Raw genomic sequence first — 20,985 nt, 5'->3', positions numbered from 1 at the left:
CCAAACCCCCGGATTTCCTCTCCGCGCTGCTGCTGTCACTTCCTCCCGGCAGGAATTCCTGCCTGGAAAGGGTTGTCAAGCGCTGGAAGGGGCTGCCCAGGGAGGCAGTGGAGTGCCCGTCCCTGGAGGTGTCCAAGGAGCCGCTGGACGTGGCACTCGGTGCTCCGGTGACAGCTTGGACCCGGTGATCCCGGAGGGCTTTTCCAGCCTCAGTGATTCCGGCGTTCTGCGCTTCGAAAGGAACAGGGTATCCCGAGCATCTCTGACATGATTAAAAATTAGTACTAGTAAAAATCAGTAAAGGTAGTAAAAATTGCGAATTGAAACAGCTTGCTGCTTGCCTAAAAAAAAAAAAAAAAAAAAGGATAATTCCCAGCTTCCCCAGAACTAGACTCCCTGGTTCCGGATAATTCCAGGCTAACAAACACAAAAGGGAGCGAGGTACAGCACAGTAAGCACAGTGTGAATGTTCTCTGTATGGAAAACACCAGTCAGGAAAATACGTGGAAAACTCCTAAGCACTGAAATTACCGAAGTGGTGACTAATGACTGAGCCTCAGTTATGTCGAACGTGCTCCATTTAAGTCTTTTTGTCTAATTAACGAAGAAAGGTGGATGTTAATGAGGTCACTGAAGAAGGGGACTGAATACTCCTACTGTCAGCCACAAGAGCAAGGCACAGGGCCTGGGATGCAATTCCAGCTTTATAAATACAAACCAAGTAGGTTAAAATTTTTGTTTCCTTTAAAGCATCAATCATGCCTCTGTTTATTTTTTCTTTTTTTTTTTTTTTTTTTTTTGAGAGCCAGATATGCTCTGGGAGTACTTAGTTCATTGCCAAAACGTGAATAATGATGCACAGGGAAAGAATTCAGTGTAGGAATGTGAATTGTCAGATTTTTCCTGCTGCACTAAAACTACCTTTTTGGGGATGCAGTCTGTATGTGTATAGTTTTCCATTTGATTTGTGAATTTGTGTTTGAAATTAATTACTAATGACTAACTGCTTTTGGTAAAAATGCACGATGTAGTAGAAGGGTCGGAGCCTTTTGCTGCTCCTCTGAACCAGTTTTGTTGTTGAGTTTTGGGACTTAGACACCCAGATAGCAGGAATTATTCTTAAATCTTTCACTGTTGTTGTTACTTGGTTATATATGTCTTAGATTATCTGGGAATTTGGTAGGTTTCTGGACCATACTCCATGGCACCCTTACAGGTGGGGTTTTATCTTCCCTGGTTATTAAACCCATCTACTTGTGGTAAAACATTTGGATCTCTATAATAATTTATTTTAAAGAAAATTTGCTAGTGTGTAATCAGGAAATTAGGATAAATGTGGATAATTAGGGTAAATGTGCAGTTAGAGAATGGATTTCTGTTTTTATGATTGGTACATTTGTAGCTGAATTCAACACCAAAGTGCAAGTTTTTGAGGAACTGAGAACTATCATCTTCCATTTTAATGGCAGAATGTGTGTTTTCAGTGTAGCATTGTTGACTAGAGATACATGAGAGAAAGCATGTGAATATTATGATTATATATATTATATTCAAGTAGCCACACATACGTTGTACTTAAAAAAAACATGTTGAAACCCTGTTTTCCCTTTAGAAAAGGGTGAGATCCCAAAATGCATCAAATCAAATCTTTGCCTAAATATTATGATGATCAGAGGGTGAAAACCAGCATGGACATTAATAGAATAAATAACTTTTCCACAGATAGGAGCTGATCACATTGCAGAATGTGATGGCATTGTCGGGGTTGTTACTGCTTTTACAAAATACTCTTTAAAATGTGTTCTCCTTGATGACTTTCATTGGAGCCCGTTCCTTGAGCAGTGTTATCTGAAGGCAGCATGTTATTTTTTGGCCTTATCAGGGTGGATATTCCTGCCCAGAGAATGCCCAGTAACTGCTTACTCATTGTGTAGGGAGCTGTACAACTGGTAGCAACCCAGTTCTTTGGAGCTGAGCTGTTGAAGTCGCTGTTCAAGTAGATCTGATTTAGATCTAATTTAGATAAATTCCATTCTTGCATTCTAGAGTTCTGCTGCACTTCCTTGGTGAACAATGAAGGTTCTGCTGCTGAAGGATCCCAAAGACAGAGATTCGGGACCAGATCCGTATATTAAAGTGAGTAAACTTTAAAAAAAGTAAACAAATGGGTCACTTCACTATTAAATAATAGTGTCAGATGGATGTAACTGTTTCAGGTGGAAAACATGCTTAATCAAAATTAGGAGTGGATGTTTGAAATTGTGATATTTTCCGAGGAAAATAATCAAAAATAGGAGTACATTTCTGAAATTATGCTAAGAGAAGAAGTGTCCTAGAAAATATGCTCTTACTGCAGAAAGTTATGTTAGTTATGGGGCATTTTTACTGAATTCACTTTTAAAGCTCTCAGCAACGTCCTAATATTAAACCAGTTTCATTTTAATTAACATTAATCATGTTCATATGAATAGAACTAAGATTACAAGAATTCTTACTATTCTTACTGGGAATGTAATGTGAAATAGGGGTTAGTTGTTGGTGAGGTCCTTTCTGCTGCTGCCTTTAGTCATGTGAGTGAGTCTTATTGTAAGAGCAGTTCTGTTGAAGAGTTTCTGTTTAACAGGAATTATTCCTTTAGAAGAATGCATTATTTAGAAGAATTTTATTTACAGAATTACAGAGATGTCCAGGACTTGGGATTTCAGAGTTATCCCGTAACTCAGGAGGCCTCTGTTCCACAGTTGTTTGTAATACTAAACAACTAACAAACCAAACTAGATTTACCAGTAAAAGGAAATCAAAGGCCTTTTAATTTTGCCTTAGTAAAAAGAAATACTTGTGCTGACTTAGTCAATTATTTGAAAAAGGGAAAAACTGCTTTTTGGAACCTATTTCAAGAGCTGCAAACTTTTTCTTGATAGGAATTAGGATTGTATGGCCTTGAAGCAACGTTGATCCCAGTTTTGTCATTTGAATTCCTGTCTCTTGAAAGCTTATTTGAAAAGGTAAGTTCTAAATTATTCTGGTTGTCTTATTTTCAACAAAATTTAGGCCATGGCTGCCAAGATCCCGGGTGTTCTCTTGGTTTAATTGTGCCCTTTGTGGTACCTTTTTTAGCTGTGTATAATAAAATTTTGTGTACAGCACAGTCCAGCGGTTGGACAACATCAGGGATCTTGTCCATACTTATTAAAGAATTAAGTTAGTCAGACAAAATTCACATTTCAGTTGATGGACCATAGACAGACGCAAGTATTGGGGCATTTCAGACATCTCTTGAAGCTGTTCTGTTCCTCTCAAGGTTGTAAAGAATTGATCAACTTAATTTTTAAATTAATTTACTAATTGTTTTTGTTCACTTCTTGATTTACTGTTTTTAAATAGCTTTCTCATCCAGAGTGCTATGGAGGCCTAGTTTTTACCAGTCCAAGGGCATTAGAAGCCATCAAAATATGCTTAAAAGAGAACAGTAAAAAAGAAGGTAAGTGTATATTTGTATTCCTTGGTCTTTCTCTTTCAGTATCTTGTGAAATCTGTATTGTACTGCATTTTATTTCACCCACCAGTAGATGTTTGGAGCATGACTTTTTAAAAACAGCTGTATCTCATAGTTCTTGTGACATCCCTAAAGGGCTAGTGGTGGATTGAGCTTTTAAGGGTTGGGTTTTCCACACTTAAAAATTAAAGGAAGGAGCCTTTGGTGCAAATTACTAATTAGTGAGAGCTTTTCCACTTGTGTTTGTCTTGTGCATAGGGAATATTTTACTGCAGTGCCTGGTTTACTCACTAACTACTTTCCTCCTTTAAAGAGAAGAGCATCTTATAAGAATTGGCCACTGCTACTGTGCCTACTGTTACAGAAACAGAGATTTCTCTGTCTTGAATAAAAAAAAACCCTCAAGTGAATTAATTATTAGCTAAAAAGTGGTGAAGAGCTGATGATACCTAAAAGCCAACAGATCAGCTGTGAGAATCCTACTAAATGGAAATTCCTGTCACAATGATCTGTCAAATCATATTGAACTCTTCAAAAACTCTTGTGATAAGTGATAGTTCTGCTATAGAGTTTCTACAAACACTTAAGTAGTTTTATTACTTCATCTGCTCCATATTTGGGCTGTGGACTTACTAATTAATATACTGGGAGTAAGGTTACACCCCTGATTAAGCACTGAAACCCTTGGCTTATTGTACCTTTTCAGCAGCAGAGGACAATATATTAGGATTTGGAGTCAAATGTCATCTCTTATGTCAAGTTCATCCCTAGTCTTGATTAGGACCTGCTGAAATACAAATTTTAATCAATAAAATGAGTCATTGGTTCCTATTTTTTTTAGTTCCTATTTGAGTTCCTTTCAAAGGCAATAAATCCTTATCTTCCTCCTTTTTAATAATAGTTTCCTCTGATTTGTTTTTTTTTTTCTCTGTTGTAGTACATATTTCTTTTTTCCCCCCTAAAAATATCAGAAGAAAACTCCCTGTCCTGTGCTGTGCTGGTTTAAGACAAGACAGTAAAAGACTTGGTGTATCTATTTTTGACCCATTAGGATTTTGGGCACAGGGATCAGGTTGCTGGAACCAAGAGCAGTAATTTATAACCTCCTCACTGCCTGAGGGAGGAAAACTGTCTCACAAAAATTTTACTTTGGTCTTGGGTACCTTTTATTTCAGAGTTGATAACTTAATTTTGGTGCATGTCTAAAATATAATCAGTTCTATATATTTCTTGTATAAGAGTTGCTTTATGCAGTTCTGTAGTGGATGCATACAGATTTTTACCCTTTTGTTTGTTGTCATGGAATATTATATATTTTTGCCTAAGTACTCAATTTAAATCACCAGTTTCTGTGTCTAAATCTCCCTTTGCACAATGTGCCTTTTTTCCCCTACGAGTTCTGGTAAGTTTTTAATGCCAAAAATGAACATTGCAAGTTCCATGGGATCTGGCACAGGGCAAAGTGTACATTAAAAGTGCTACTTAACCAAAGCAGCCAAGAACTAGTTACTTAAATTGACCTTTTAAAAACATGTTGAAGACTGCTGTTTACACAGTGAAAAAACACATTTAAAATTCATTTTGTACATCCAGTTCTGCAATATGTAGTGGGAATATTAGTTATTATTATTTTGCTGTATTTGTAGATTAAAAAGAAGTCCAAATAATCGTTTAGCATTCATATTTTGTTGCCATGTGCTTTAATGTAACTTAATTCAATGTTTTTCAGCCTGGTTGAAATCTCTTAAGCAAATGTGGAATATCAAACCAACGTATGTGGTAGGAAAAGCTACAGCTTCTTTAGGTAAGCTGGTTTTAAAAAAGAAATCTTAAGTAAATCTGGCTTCTAGTACAATTTTTGGAATATTATCTGTTGTTCAAGGGTGCTCAGAAAAAAAAAAGAGTAAGTTTTCTAACTGAATAATTTGAAAAACATATCCCAACTTTCTATGCTTCAGTCAGGATCTGCCTTCTGGATTCTGCTCCTTTTATTGCAAAGTGATGGTCACTAATTGAAAAAATTTGGTCAAAGCAGGAAAAACACCCCTTTGTTCTTAATTTGCATGTGGCTTTTTCATTCTGTTTGGAAATTAATTTGGATGAGAGGGATTATAACCTGATTGAGACTGTACACATAGTTTCCCTTTCAACCCATATTTCTGTGACAGTAAATCCGAATTGTTTTCTTTGTTTTCAATGCTTTTCTCTACTTTTGGTTATAGTGGAAGAAATTGGCCTCACCCCACAAGGAGAAAAGTGTGGAAATGCTGAAAAATTGGCTGAGTATATTTGCTCAAGTAAGTAGCTAAAATTTTCTAGTCAAATTAAGGTATCTTCCATTGTTTCAGAATTTCCTGAAGATAAAATTAAGTGCACAGTGAGACAGAGAAATACCTGCTGCAAATATCTCTTGTTTGTAGGACCTGTGAATTCAGCCTCTGGGAGATAACTCTGACAGACAATAAAAAATACTTCAAAATGTATATACAAGGTATTAATTTACATGAAATCTTAGACTCTCTAATTGTTTAATAATATTATATGTAATGCTGATCTTTGCTGCATTGAATTATCAGATTATTGGGTAATTTTTAAAGTCTTGTTAGTCCACTTCCTCTTTTGTTTTTATTGTAATTTGTTAAAATTTCCAATAGTAACAAGAAACATTTCTAGGCTTAGGGGCTGATTATTTTTTGAGTGGATGGGTCAGTACAACCTGTGAAAAAAGAGGCTGTGTTTTTGTACAGATGCCAGTGAATTGATCAGCAAAGTCTTCACAGTAGCAGAGATTTATAGGTAAAAGGAAAATACAATTGGAGCTGGCAAATATTGCTTTTCCTGGGCACAGTGTTCTCTAATTCACTGGAAAATAAAACATTTTAACTATGTGGAGTATGTAATGATAAAAGGCATAGTTGCCAACACAAGATTGAATAATAAATTGTGAAAATTAGAAATGATACTTGCAATACAAAAAAGGCCATAAGGGGAGAACAACCCATCTCTGCTCTTCAGCAGATACATTAAAGCAAAGAGAGGTTTTAGCTGATTTTTTTTAGTGCTAGAAAATCTACTTCTGGCAATGAATTCAATGTTTGCCAGTTGGCAGGTGCAGGGATTTTTTTTTTGAGAAGGAAGACAAGAGAAATACCTTTTTGTTCTGTTGTAGGAATGTGAAAAAACTCAACCAAACAGTGAATTTCAATCGTTGGAGTCTGCTTGTTGTTGATATATATAATTATCCTCAAGGTTTTATTGGATTGTGCATATTTGTGTGCTCTCAATTGGTTTATAACAACCTCAGAAGTACAGATTCAGTTATATCATGTTCCCTAGTATGTATATACTCATTTTTTAGGCATAAAAGAAGTAGATGAAAAGAACAGCTCTGAATTTTTTATATCACTAGAATTTATTGTCAGAATAAAAGGAAAATCTGAAATAGTGAGTTTTTTTTGTTGTTTACCTTTTGTGCTTTAAAAAAATATTTCAACCTAAAGGATTGAGAAATAAAGGAATTAACTCTGTAACTGGCCAGTTGGCTTTACTCTTTTTCAAGGCAAATATTTGGTTACAGAGGTAGGGGATACCAATACTTGTGTTGTTCGGGCTTAGTAAGGAATTTTTCTGTCCTTTGTAAACACAAGTCCAAAAGGATCTGTTTCTTTATAGGTGTCATATTGATATTTCAATTAACTGACAGGAGTTGCAGGAGAATTGATGCTGAAATATCTTATTTTAAAACCTTTTTTGCATTCTGACCCGAGTTTATTCTTCCTTCCTATAATTTATGATAAAGATATCTGTGTTTTCTAATAAAACTTCAGTGTGCAGGCAGGACAGGTGTATCTGTGGTGACTCCTATCAGGGTCTTTCCATGTGATGTTTCCTATGCTGCCCTTTATTTTTTATCCCTGAGAAATCTCTGCTGCTACATAAACCAAGAATCTCCTTCCAGCACTTAAAAGCATTTCTCTTACTAGTAATGGTGTCTTAAACATGTATTAACAAATCTAAATAAGTACTAAAATAATTTATTGAGGGACTCCCATTTCTTTTGAAAGCTGAGTGCAAAGCTGGAGCAGCTGTGCAGAATTTCAGCTTGAAATTTTCTCTGATTTTGTTATTTATAGAAAAGGCAAACTGGGCAAAAGTCTGCTGTTAAATTGCTAATTTGACAAAAGCCAGTGAGGATATTCCCTTCCATCCCAGCAGTGGAAGCAGAATCCCTTTTTCCTTGCAGAAGTAAGGTAGAATTGCAGATAGACTGAAACTTTTCAGCAGAAAAAAATGTTCTGTCCTCTTCTTTGTCTGCCTGAATATTCTTTTATAGAGAGAGATCTGTCATATATTGAGTGGGACTGAGATTTTAAATATAAAATTGAGGCAGATTGTGTTGAGGAGGAGGAGATAAATTCCTTTGTAGAAGGGCAGGGGGAATAGAAATGCATTTTATCTTTGGGGAGATCTTTTTAGGCAAAGTATTCATATTCCATCTATGGAATATTTTTAATGTACATGCTAAGTAGCCTCTGTCCTCTGAATTGGGGATGCAGCTGCACTGCAGATGTTTTGAGCTACCTTAGGGCTGTGTCTGTGGTGAAGCATTTGATAAATCAGCATTTGATACCTTTAAAATGTATCAAATGTATCATGTTTACTCTTTACTAAAGACCTGAGCTAATTAAAGTTCTTGTTTTGTGTGTTTACAGGAGAGAAACCGAATTCCTCAGCTCTTCTTTTTCCTTGTGGAGCCCTGAAAAGAGAAGTTCTTCCTACAGTGCTTAGAGAGAAAGGTTGAGCTTCCCCTGGGGACTCCTTTTAATTAGTCAGTGATGAGAAAAGTTGCCTCTAAAGCTTGTGTACCAAATTTGAATAAGTAAAAATGGAACTTGCTGTTAAGTTGGCTGCAGGTTGGAGGATGGGAGTAAACACTGGGAGGGTGGATGGCTGCCCACAGCTCTGGGACATACAAATCCTTCACAGAATTTCTATCTTATCTTTTTAGCCTAAAATAATACACTTAAGGGCAATTAGTATGTTGTGAGTGTTTAATTGAGAGAATAGAAATTAAAGACACCCTGTTTAATTATGACTGTGTGTCCTGATTCCAGGCATACCTCTGGAAAGCCTGACTGTTTATCAGACAACCCAGCACCCTGATCTGCAGAAATCCTTGAGCAGTTACTTCTCACAACAGGTACTGGATGCTGATGTAGTTTGAGTTTTTTGGGGGTATGTGACAATACTCTTTATTTAGTATAACTTAAATATCACTGGACACCTTTGCTCTATATCTCAAACCAGAATCCAGCAGTAACCTGCCCTACTTAGTGTTCCCTCTCTGATTATCCAGTCTGTGAATGCTTTACTGATCTCATTATAAGTGTTAGAATTCCATCTGACATGCTGTTGAAAAGTGTATTGAGATATGTTTGCTAGAATTATTAGTGTTTTTCTAAAAGCATCTAGTAAAGGTCATTCAGGAGCAGTGAGTGCATTGTAAAAATAGTAATGGCTTTAAATTGTTTCAGTATTGGATTTCTGAATTTTCCATTTGTAGGAGCCTCATAGAATTATAGAATCATGGAATGGTTTGGGTTGAATGGAGCCTTAGAGACCATCCTGTTCTACCCCCTGCCATGGGCAGGGACACCTTCCACTAGCCCAGGTTGCTCCAGGCCCCATCCAACCTGGCCTTGGACACTCCCAGGGATGGGGCAGCCACAGCTTCTCTGGGCAACCTGTGCCAGGGCCTCACCAGGGGAAGAATTCCTTCCCAATATCCCATCTAACCCTGTCCTCTGGCAGTGGGAAGCCATTCCCCCTTGTCCTGTTCCTCCAGGCCCTTGTCTTAAGTCCCTCTCCAGCTCTCTTGATGCCCTTTTAGGCACTGAAGGCGACTCTAAGGTCTCCCTGGAGCCTTCCAGGCTGAACACCCCCAGCTCTCCCAGCCTGTCAGCTGAGCTTGGGACTCACCTTCACTCCAGGCACAATTTGGCAGTTTTGTTTGGCTACAGCCTATTCCTGCTGCAATCCTAATTCAGTTTATTCTGGGAGTGACAGCCCTTCCATGTGTCTGCAGTTCTAAGGCATCACCTTGTCTTTGCCAGAGGATCTCAGGGCAGGGGGAACATGGGGAACTTGTGACAAAGTATTTGGTTACAGTCACTCCTGAACTTCAGCATTCCATGGCAGGATGGGGTTTGGCAAGGCTGGCTGTGCCCCAGGAATCCCTTTCTGCTGCCTTCACTGCAGTTTCTCATCCATAAAGACCCTTCCCATCCATATGGAGACAGCTGAAGGGATTTCTGTGACAAGGCACTGCTGGAACAGGGAGGGATCTGTGCCAACCTCTGCTTCCTCTCACTCAGGGAATCCCTGCAAGCGTCGTGTTCTTCAGCCCATCTGGTGTCAAATTCTGCCTCCAGCACATTCAGCAGCTTTCAGGGGATGTGATCAACCATGTCAAGGTATCTTCTGTTAAAAACAGTGAAACACAAGAGGGAATAAGTTTGGGGTGGGCAAGTGAGAGATAGGAAAGTTGTTACAGCCATTACAAACCTTGATTTTTCTCTTTTGTTTATTTCTCTGAAAAAACCCCCAGATCATGGCAAATACAAATGTTATTATGTAGAGTCATGGAATCACAGAATGGTTTGGGTTGGAAAGGTCCTTAAACACCATCCAGATCCACCCCCAGCCATGGGCAGGGACACCTTCCACTAGACCAGGTTGCTCCAAACCCTATCCCACCTGGCCTTGGTTGGAGTCAGCTGAAAGCCTGGTTTTGTTTTTTTTTAAAAGGAGTAATTGTTTTCATCTAGAATGTTTTCCCCAACCAGCTTATCCCACCTCCTCTAGGATACACTTAATTTTCTCTTACTGAAGGTGTGAGGAGCTCTTGCTTGAACTGGGCTGAAGCTGATTAAAATTCCTCTCACTTTTGCTGTTCTGAGGGACTAAGAGCTTTAAATGTTTGTAATGATGGGATAAATATTAATCTTTCCTAAATAATTTCTGAGTAGCTCAGTGGATGGGTGCTTTTTAATATTGAAAATCCTCCACCTGAAATGGTCAGTGGTGTTGAGGAAGCTCAGCTGTGTGAGGGGGTAACTGGGAGGGCACACACCTGAAATGTGATGCTTTGCCTGACCATTTCAACTGGAAATTTTGTCATTCCAGTTTGCTGCCATCGGGCCAACAACTGCAGAGGCCCTGGAAGCTGCAGGGATCCCTGTGAGCTGCACTGCAGGGAGCCCCACTCCCCAGGATCTCGCTGCTGGGATCCACAAAGCCCTCCACACCCAGAACTGCTCCTTGCCCAAGTGAGAGCCCAGGGTGCCTGGGAAGGTGAACATGGTGCTCTAGGACGGGTTTCCACTTTCAGGTCTGTTGTCGTGCAAGAAAAGTGTTTTTTGGGAATATACAACACTCTTGTCAGGGACTGGTGTGAGAAGGTTGCACCTAGATGTCTAAGAAATGTGGAATCTCTCCAGCATCTCTTAAAACATCCAACTCTTCCCCTTTCCTCATGTGAATGTGAGTATTTTATCCTTGAAAACTAGCTGTGAACACCTGTACCCTGAAATCAGTTCCTCTCATCACCTCAGGTGTCTCCCAGCACACAAGTCAGGTTTTAATTTCTCTGTATAGTCAGTTTTACAGACACGTCTTTTGTACAAAAAAACCCACGTTTCAATGAAGTTCTTTTGTAAACTTGTTTATTGTTCTGCTTTTCAGATATTTGTGTGAAAATGATGATCGTAGATTCTCAGTGGAATGGGAGAGTTCTTGCAGTGAAGTTGCACTGTGTGGGGCTAATTCAGGTCTGCTCTTGCCCCTCAATGTCCTTACAGTACAGGGTCTGAAAAATTAGGTTTGGGTTTCTGTTCATGTAAAGAAGGAGGGTTTATTAACAGGGAAATAAACTGGCTTATCAGAGTTCATAATGGTGTTAGAGTTGTGTTTTGGATGTAGTTTATGCTTTAATTATTTATCTGTGAAAGGGGAAAAATAATCCGATTTAGCACTAATGCCCAGGGATTCATAGAAGATTTAAATCATAATATACTCAATTATAATCCTCCTGAAAAAAAAATGATCATTTGTGTTGCTAGCAAAGTGCTGAGGTTCCTGGAATAACAGAGAAGCCCTTATTTGCTGTACAGTCCTGTTATCTTAATTCTGAGGATGCAACCAGAATTTCCAGCCAGGTGAGATGCTCTGGACTTGGAACAAGAGTTAATCTGAGCCCAGTTATGCTCCTGCAACCTGAACTCATTTCAGATTGTGGGTGTGGGTTCATCAAACTGAGCCAAGTATTTGGCTGTATAAAGCAGTTCCATTTCTTGAGATGAAATGGAATCTCAGAAGGAGAATCACAGAATAGTTTGGGTTGGAAGGGACCTTAAAGAAAGCTCTTCTAGTTCCATGTGCATACATGTAAAAACTGTTTCTACTTTTAAATAAAGTGTTTTATACTGCTGTTTTTCAATAGTGAACCACATTTATTTGTAGAACATCAGATGCTGTATTTTTAAAAACTTTGTATTTCAGTAATGTGTATTTCAGAAAACCCAAAGTCCTCACATGCTGATATAAGCCCCCCCCCCCCGATTTTTTCTGCCTTTCAGGTAGTTTTCATTCTCTTTTAATTTGCTGCTCTGATGAGGGTCATAACCAAGAAAAGACAGACTTGTGAGTTTATATTTAATAAATAAATTTTTATTGAAAAATATCCTCTCATTTATTCACAGTTTCAAGTCTGAAAAAGATAATACTATTCTTGATCAACTCCAACACAGCTGAAACCATTCACTTTCCAAAACAAAATCCCCGAGATGGCGGATAAATTTGCAAGAGTCACATCAAAGCTTCAAAGGCACAACATTTTTGTGCAGGATCCTCACTGGAATAAAGTAGTGCATCCACATATCCCACAGAAATTTCCCTGGGCTGACATCAGCAGTTAAACTGTTCCAATGCAGCCTTGCTTACAAAATATATTTCATTAAATACCAAACCAGAGCAGCTGTGAGGTTACATTTTTATGCAAAACATGGATATCACTGCAAAGCCCATTCCTGTAAGAGAAAAATCATTAATTTCTCCATGGTGAAGAACAGTTACATTTATATCCACAACTCCAACCTGGCATTTCAAACAAAGAAACGCTGGGAGCTGAACGAGTTTTGTTGGGATAAAAAGGAATCTGTGCTTTCCCAGGTGTCCAATGTAACAACGTGGTGATAACATCACCTCAATAAATACAGATATCCCATGGGAACACAGCCCAGTGATCCCATGCAGCAAGGCACTGGTTCTGCTGCTCTGCAGGGTTGCAGTCACTGGATCCCCCTGTTGCTGCCCTCAGAATTTGGAGCCAGCTGCTCCAGTAAATTCAGGATGAGATCCGTGCGTTCCAGCAGGGTCAGGCCCTTGTTGGCAGTCGCCCGCAGGAGCAGGGAATAAACCTGCTTGTTTGTCTTCAGAACCACTTCTTCTTCATTAATGCCCCTACAAAGAAAAGAAATCATACAAATTATTACCCAGCCACAGTATTTTATTCTGCAAATTATCAAGACTGTTATTAAATAACAACATTGATGAGTATCCCTGTGGAACCACGTGGCTGGGGTTGTGGAATCTCCTATTTCCTCAGCCCTCCTATATCCTGCTGTTTCACAGAACTGCAGTCAGAGCCCGCTCTTTATACTGCAGGAAAGAGCATAAAATATAAATAAATATTATAAATAAAATGTCCAGGCAGCAGTCAGGTTAATTGCAAGAACTTCAGGAATGACCGAGAAACGTTGAAGCAAATTAAATTCCTCACCCACTTGGCAGAAATCAGACAGGTTCATTTATTATACAGAGCAGGTAGTCAATAAAAAGCCACTGAAATGCAAAGTATTTCTGGGATAAGTTACAAGAATTCCCAGAACAAAGTATTACTTTCAATTACTTTTCCCCTCCGATTTGCACAGCCAAGTTCTGTTCTGCTCCTGCATTTCACTTTGAGAGGATAAACTGGTTTCATTCAGTTTTACTGCCAGTCTGCAAGTTTTGCTATCAAATATTAATTTTCCCACATGTTCTCCTGTCCTCTGCACTTGAGACCCTGAAGCAGCATCTGTGAGCTCCAATTTGCTCCCTTTTCAGCCCATTATTAAGGCATAAAACAGACCTTACCTTCTGCAAAGCAGAAGGGAAGGAATGCACACAGGATGTACAGAAGGCACTCGAAAGGTTAAATGAAAGGTAGCTTTAAGCTTGGCCTCAAAGGTTCAAGAAGTTGAACACATTTTAACAGTCCCATTTCACAGCATTCAAACATGTTCCCTGTGTGGAACCTTCACTACAAAACCCCACTCAAGAGACAATGACAACCAAGTCAATATGGGGGGAAAAAACCCCACAAACCAAAGAATGAGGTTTCTGCTTTACCACACTTGCCCATGTTATGAGACCAGAGAACTAAACCACTGTACTCAGTGAGCTGGGACATCTGCTCAGTGACACTCTGTGTTTCACATATTCAGATTGCCACCTTGTGGGAGCTTTTTTAGGAGGTGAAAGCACCTGACACCGCCTAAACCCAGCTAAGAACACACACAGGCTGTGTTCCCCTCATGTTTTCTGTTCACCACTCTCCCACTAGCAAGCAGAATTAATTAATTTCACAGTTTAGTTTTAGCAAAACACCTCTTGCATCAGCAGCACTTCAATTCCAAAAACTACAAACTTCCAAGCCTAAAAGAATCCCCTAAAACTAATGCCCCCTTTTCATAACTTAACTTTTATATAACACTAGAAACAGATCCTGCTCCCTCTCTATTTCCAGCATGACTGATGTGCCCACATTTTTTCTCAAGTATTCTGCTTGCAAAACTACACTGACATTTTATCAAGATATATCCAGAGATCAGCAGCACACAGCAGGTGCTCTGTCCCACATGAAGCCCAGTCTCAGGATGAAGGACACCACATAATGCACCTCATTCTCTGGACAAAGTTTGATTAAAACAAAAGACGAGAAGTGTGCCAGCAAAAACACATCAGTTAAACTGCTTTGTCTGTGAATTTATACCTAGGAGAGGATTTATATCCTCTAAAGGATAAGTTAGATATGAATCACTGATGCTTTACCACATTCTGTGATACCTGTTTTGTGCATTTCAGACCACATTTACAAGTTAGTGTTGTCCTATTTAAATACAGCCATTCAAGTCTGACTTTTTTGTCCTCACTCCTGGACTGATATGAGGAAAGAGGAGAGAAAAAGCTTCCTAGACACACTCAGCAAAGATATTTCTTGGCCATTCCCTCAGTTACACACAAACCCACAGAAAACATTCAATATTTAGATAATCAAGGCATATCTCATCTCCTTCTCCATGCAGAAGGGCCATCTCCATAAAAGAATATATATTACACTTCCTTAAACTTTAAGAGTACACAGTTTGTAGGGATTTGTGGATGACAATCACACTGACACACATGTGCCAAGGTTCAACTTACCCAATCTTCTTTTTGGTTGAAGTTAACAATTTGATGGACTGGAGGAGCAGGAAGGACATTCTGGACTCAAAGATACTGAGCAGTTTCAAGACTTCTTCTTTGTTCAGGCCCACAGAGGAATCACTTGGTGACACACCCTCAGCAGGACTTTTGTCCTTGCTGATCTACAGGGAGAGAAACAACCAAAAACCATTTCACTGAACTCCACCATTTAGACACAGGTAATGAGTCAGAAAACCCCACCTGCAGGTGAGTCAAGTGGTAAAATGTGGAAAATAGGGACTTAAATACTCCATGTTTTGCCCAAAATTGCCAGGAAGGGATAAACACACATCAGCAATTACTGCAAGTAATTATTGATTGAGGCATCAGGAACCTATTCACACTGGCCACAGACAGTCCTCCACATTTTAATAATTAAATATTAAATACACCACAGAGAAAGAACTCCCTTTTTTTTTGGACATACATTCAGAAGTTCTTAGGTAAGGCTTTTAAGGGATAACATGGGCCCTTTAAGGGATAATAAGAGTTGCATGTTTTAATCCATCTCTGGATCATGTTGTAGAAGAATGTTGTTATCCACTTCCAGGCTAGGAGAGAACTGCAATAGATTCTAACTCTGTCCACACTATTTGAGCAACCAGCTCTATGAAAAAGTAACCCAGGAATATTTTAACTGCCAAGTGACCAGTTTTTTGTGAATGCAAGAGCCAGAAGGGAGCAGGTATCACACCACTTGAGGTTCCTTTACCTGTTCACTTTCTGCCACAAGCTCCTTCCTGATGAGCTGGAAAGCACCCTTGGTTTTGGTCATTATATCCAGGGCCCCAAACAAAGTCTTTAATTTCCCAGCACTGCTGTTCTGACCTAAAAAAAGTAAAAATGAAGGACAAATAGCTTATGTTACAGACTGTACTTTTTCTTCCATCTTCAAGAGTTCAGGAGAAAAGCACACACTGTCCTAGTCAGCTGAAAACCAGCAAGATAAAAATGCCTTGTTTCCTCTCTTGAGGAAAATTCTATTCTGAGCAGCAGATTACCCCTGCACTCATACACAATGTAGGTATTTAAAAATGAAACCAAGTAGGCAGTGGGAGTTTGGAAAGCTGTTGTAAGGCAGAGCTACACTTACTGGCCATCTGGAATTCTGCAAAGGCCACTCTTTCCAGCTGCACACGCAGGAACTCACAGGGTGCATCCTTCAGGAGCTGGAAGAGCCGCACTGCTTTGCTGTAGTGAAGATCAGCAAGGACACGGTGCTGCTTCCTCAGGTGTTCATCTCCAACCTGCACTCAGAGCAGGGCACAGAGTGAATCCCAGACAGTGAATGCCAGTGAATGCAGCCACTAAAAAGCTGTATTTGCAAACTGTTGTGAAATACCACACATTTCTTTGGTTAAATAATTCAGATAAATATATCCCAGCTAGAGGTAGAAGGATAAATATCAACCTCCACACACACTGGATGTGTTAAGGATGGAACTGATGCAGAAAACCAACCCAGTGTGTACCAATACCTGGTTCCTCAGGCAGCTGTGGTACATGGAAGCCAGCCTGTGGTGGATGGTGGCAGCCCTGTACTGGCACAGGGGCTGTCGTTCAGACACTGTATCAACATCACAGTACTTCAAGGACTTCATCATGGCTTCACTCACTTCCTTCTCTATCTACAAAGTAAATAAATAGAAAAGCCCAAATTTAAAAACAAACCCGGGAGAGGGACTTTTCATCAGGCCATGTAGTGATAGGACAAGGGGGAAAAGACTTAAGCTGAAAAAGGATAGATTTAGATGAGATATTGGGAAGAAATCCTTCCCTGTGAGGGTGGGGAGGCCCTGACACAGGTTGCCCAGAGAAACTGTGGCTGCCCCATCCCTGGAAGTGTCCAAGGCCAGGTTGGACAGGGCTTGGAGCAACCTGGGATAGTGGAAGGTGTCCCTGCCTATGGCAGGAAACTGGAACAAGATGAGCTTCAAGATCCCTTCCAACCCAAACCATTCTATAATTCCACAATTCCACTACCAATTTTGCTCCCTATACAGTTTTTCAGGAAGACAATTATACATTTTTCCCAGATGTGATGAATGCTCTCTGTTACCTGTTCCTGAGCCTTCCTAGATAATGGAGCATAGTCCTGCTGCAGAGTTGCCATAGTGAAGTAGGTGGTGGAGAGCTCCCAGTTCACAGAATCCCAAACAGCTGGATGCACATCTCTCTTACCCAGCGACCTTAATGCCTTCAGATAGTAGTCAATAGCCTACAGATGACAAAATCATGCACATACAGAGTTACTGCCTGTATTTCTAACAATGAGAAATTAATTTCCCTTTACTCATCATCAAAGGATTCTCAAAATACCTATCTGGGTCTTCTTCAGTATTTTCTTTACACCCATTTGGTAGTAACTTTAATCCTGATCATGCAATTCTCTCTCTCTTGTGTGTGGCACTACAGTACATTAAACATCTGAATGTCACAGCCCCAGAGCAGTGAAATCAAACCTCAGCAACAATATTGAAGCCTGCACAGCAAGGACTGGCATAGTATGAAAGCAGGATAGGTATTTCATCCAAACTTACACATGTTTACCAAGGTATTACAAGTAAAAGGCATATTAGAGAGTCTGGGCCATGCTAAAACCAGGGTGATGTTACCTTATTGTAATAAAGGGCCTCTTCTGGGGAGAACTCCCTTTTGAAGTCCCCTTCAGCTGCACAGTGGGCCTGGGCACAGATCCTCATCAGCCTTCCTGTGTTGCACAGCAGCAGAGCAGCATTGGTGGCATCATCAATGGACTCAAAATTCTGAATTCCTTCTTCAAAGCAAGAGAAGCTTTTCTTCCAGAGCTGCTGCTCCGTCGTCGAGACGTTTTTACTCACTGGGGTGAAGGCACAAGGCTTAGAGACTCGTTCTTGAAAGGTAACTGAACAAACATTTCCATCATGTTCCCTTTCTCATAAATGACCTTTTAGAATTTAAGGGTGGGAAACGATTCTGAAGACCCAATTCATGGAAAATACTCCTAAGATTACCATATGCTTGAGGGTTTAATACCTGAAATGCACTACTACACATACTGTACTTCCAAAAGAATTCCAATAACATTACACACAAAACACCAGGAAATCTACAGATAAAGCAGATTTTGTTTCTGCAGTAACACTCAGGGTATTGGAGTTACTACTAAAAACTTAAAGCATGGAACAAATAAAATGTGACTTCTACACACAAGTAAAATTCAGTATTTTAAGCTTTGACTTTTGCTACATAACAGTTCTGCAAAGACCCAGAGATGATGACAAATTACAAGATTGAAAGTCCAACCCCAAATCCTTCAAATATTACTTGGACAAAGGTCAGAGGAAACAGCTGGTATTTGGGAAACCACCTGTTTACACTGAACCACCAGCACCTAATTTGTTCTAGTTTATACAACTCTGACTTGTGGACAAGATATTGCTGGGTTTGCATTCAAAAACAAAACCCCACTGAACACCTGACCCTACAAAGCAGCTTATGCAACTGCATTTCCTCAAAAAAGCCCACCGAAAAATAAACCAGAAGGAAAGATTCCAAGGATTAACTTACCAAAAAGTTCACAGGCTGACTTTACTAAAGTTATTCTTATGTTTAATTTAAACTTCTGCTTGTTCATGCTGGGCTAAACCAAACATATCAAGAAGGCAACATGCCCTCCCTTCCACAACAGAGTTTAAAGTTTCCCTCATGCATTTTTGAGGGCATTCTAGGAATTTTTTTTTCAAGGAATTTTCTCCAAAGCTGTCTATTCCCTTACTCAGTTTAGGCTCAATTAAGTACAGTGTACAAGTAATCTATTGTAGACAATTAAAATGGATATTAAAGAACTACTAAGTTATTTAAATGTCATCTTTACAATCAGAAATAGATGAGCTTTTTCATATTATTTGTGAACCTGATCACTGCTGTAGCTCCATGAAATAGTCAGAAATGGAAAAAAAGGACACTTGCCCACTCTCTCTGTCTGCACTGCAGCAGCCTGGTTCATGTAGAACACTCCAATCTCATTCCTGATATTGCCCATCCTCTTTAGCACCTGGATGTGCTGCTCTGGGTTTTCCTTTTTTAAATTACTGAACAGTAAGATTTCATAAGCTGCTTCATAGCATTTGCAGCTGACAGAAAGCTGGTATTCCAAGTCTGTGGACAAATCCGTAGCCCAGGCAAACACTGGAAAACAAAATGCAAAGCCTGCATGTCAAACAGTATTTCCCAACATACTGAAATCTGGTAAATTTTACTTATTACTTAAAATAATTACTGTCTCTAGTAATTTTACAGCTTCAGGCTTGTCATCCAATATCTAGACAAGTACGACAGGCTTGAAAAGCTTTCTTTGAAGAAAACAGAAGTGAAGTGCAATAAACCCTCTGCCAGAAATGTTCCTAGTGCATGGTTTTGACAAACACAACAAAATTACTGATGTTTGTCACATATCCAAATTCTGGCACTTGTGTCAGGTTCATACCTTGGCACCTGGATTCTCTGTGAAGACTGTGCAAGATCTCCTGATCTTCTTTAGTCTGGTAATTATATTCTTCAAGATAAGCTGCTCTGTTGTTTGCATTCTGAGCCAGCATTAGCTGGATGTCTCCACAAAGGGTTAAACACTGGCACAGGAACATCAACACCTCTGGAAGCATGCTGCCACAGAGACAGCAGTAGGTATCTGTTGGGAAAAAAATCCAGGGATGAGGAAAAAAATTACATATCCCAAGGCTTGACACAGACTGACAGTATAACTGGGTTTTATGTGACCTGTCTGCACACAGAGACTGTGACAACACAGGCTCTTCTCAGAACTAACTTATTTTAAATTCATAGTTGCTGATGGTTTAACAAGAGCACTCTGGTAATTACAAATGCTAATGTCAGATTTGACTAAAGGAAAACTGACTTTCTACAGATTAACTCAAATGAGATACAGCTTGCAAAGTTACTATCCAAAAGGTAGAGCTAAAAGTTGATTCTCAAGTCTTTAAGAGACTGAAAGCTGGAGAGTGCTCTGAGTTATTGATAAGCATGTTGATGCTTTGTGCTAAGATCAAGTGGCTTTGCTTTATAAGTCTCCTCCTGCCCCAAGCCCTACGAAAATGGAAGCCAAATAGCAGCACTATAGCACTACTGGCATTTCCTAATTGTTACTCTCATTATGGCACTATTAGCCTGAACAGTCTGATTTAACTGCTTTCCTTTTCCTCAAAATTCAAGTAATACTTGAAGATTTATCTCATTTTAGAGGAGCATCCAATTCTGCTGATGAACAAGTCTGGTATTTCTCAGAGTCAAGAATGTATTTAAATGACATGGGAACCACCAGGCATTTCCAGGGAAAACACACCAGCTTGCAGGGATAGCCCTTAGAGCACAGAATACTGTCTTGGCCTTGGCACCAGGGCTGAATTCCCCAAACTCAAACGCTCTGAAGCTCCAAATCCACACTCAAGTTTCCCAGCCTGTCAAAATGGAAGCATCTTTCTATCAATCAGTGACTAAAGTTATCCTCACTACAGACTTCTGTCCTGAATAATGAGCCAGACACTTAGTTTAACTAAACACAAGGTTGTCAGACCTGTCACTGCACACCAGTGGGATAAATCATGCACAGCAATATATGACATTCTGAGAGGTGTCTACAGGCAGTGGCACAGGAGACAAATCCCTTCTAACAACTTACCATGGCACTGCAAAGCCAGCTTGATGTACCGGAGTGCTCTCCCATATTTCTGCAGAATCATGGCAGCATCAGACAGGACATAATAAGCTTTTGATGATTTCAGAATGAGCTGGAGTTTCATTTTGTACTGCCACGATCCAGGAATCATTCCTGACTGACTGGAATGCTTACCCTTCTGAAACGAGCCCACTGCAACAGGAACAGAAGCTGATCAGTAAATCTCTCTGTAACACATGCCAGACACTGG

At 39.6% G+C, this 20,985-nt stretch overlaps 2 protein-coding genes across 9 annotated transcripts in view; one reads left to right on the top strand and one right to left on the bottom strand.

Annotated features, from left to right (window-relative positions):
* The first annotated feature begins 30 nt into the window (after positions 1 to 30).
* On the top strand, positions 31 to 12,195 carry UROS (uroporphyrinogen III synthase). 5 transcript variants are annotated; one of them, XM_051801221.1, is made up of 11 exons: positions 44 to 247; positions 608 to 721; positions 2,047 to 2,136; positions 2,922 to 3,005; positions 3,385 to 3,481; positions 5,226 to 5,300; positions 5,719 to 5,793; positions 8,209 to 8,292; positions 8,611 to 8,696; positions 9,871 to 9,969; positions 10,682 to 12,195. In XM_051801221.1, the coding sequence occupies exons 3-11, from the start codon at positions 2,074 to 2,076 to the stop codon at positions 10,826 to 10,828; spliced, it is 810 nt and encodes a 269-aa protein (XP_051657181.1). In that variant the 5' UTR covers positions 44 to 247; positions 608 to 721; positions 2,047 to 2,073; the 3' UTR covers positions 10,829 to 12,195. The 5 variants fall into 5 exon arrangements, with proteins under 5 accessions (XP_051657182.1, XP_051657181.1, XP_051657179.1 ...); XM_051801219.1 differs by lacking the exon at positions 608 to 721; XM_051801220.1 differs by lacking the exon at positions 608 to 721 and having other exon boundaries at positions 44 to 303.
* EDRF1 (erythroid differentiation regulatory factor 1) overlaps positions 12,194 to 20,985 on the bottom strand; it is a 23,109-nt gene continuing 14,317 nt past the window's right edge. For all 4 annotated transcript variants that reach the window (XM_051801061.1, XM_051801065.1, XM_051801064.1 and 1 more), the window contains 10 exons: positions 20,739 to 20,927; positions 19,530 to 19,730; positions 19,009 to 19,231; positions 17,677 to 17,896; positions 17,121 to 17,279; positions 16,540 to 16,689; positions 16,155 to 16,308; positions 15,774 to 15,889; positions 15,020 to 15,183; positions 12,194 to 13,015 (listed from right to left, as the gene is read on the bottom strand). In XM_051801061.1, coding sequence (XP_051657021.1) covers positions 12,844 to 13,015; positions 15,020 to 15,183; positions 15,774 to 15,889; positions 16,155 to 16,308; positions 16,540 to 16,689; positions 17,121 to 17,279; positions 17,677 to 17,896; positions 19,009 to 19,231; positions 19,530 to 19,730; positions 20,739 to 20,927 — 1,748 coding nt within the window. In that variant the 3' untranslated portion in view covers positions 12,194 to 12,843. The remainder of the gene's footprint in view (positions 13,016 to 15,019; positions 15,184 to 15,773; positions 15,890 to 16,154; positions 16,309 to 16,539; positions 16,690 to 17,120; positions 17,280 to 17,676; positions 17,897 to 19,008; positions 19,232 to 19,529; positions 19,731 to 20,738; positions 20,928 to 20,985) is intronic.

Source organism: Manacus candei, unplaced genomic scaffold (genome assembly GCF_025592945.1).
Source record: "Manacus candei isolate 608988 ecotype Guabito, Panama unplaced genomic scaffold, ASM2559294v1 h1tg000050l, whole genome shotgun sequence".
NCBI lineage: Eukaryota > Metazoa > Chordata > Aves > Passeriformes > Pipridae > Manacus > Manacus candei.
The sequence above is the reverse complement of the archived record's forward strand: the minus strand, read 5'-3'. Positions and strand labels throughout refer to the sequence as shown.

Bases quoted from the DNA above. Each gene is read 5' to 3' on its own strand.
- UROS (XM_051801219.1), top strand. From the start codon at position 2,074: ATGAAGGTTCTGCTGCTGAAGGATCCCAAAGACAGAGATTCGGGACCA. The intron at 5,301-5,718 runs GTAAGCTGGTTT...TTTTGGTTATAG, and splicing joins AAAAGCTACAGCTTCTTTAG to TGGAAGAAATTGGCCTCACC. The intron at 8,293-8,610 runs GTTGAGCTTCCC...TCCTGATTCCAG, and splicing joins TACAGTGCTTAGAGAGAAAG to GCATACCTCTGGAAAGCCTG.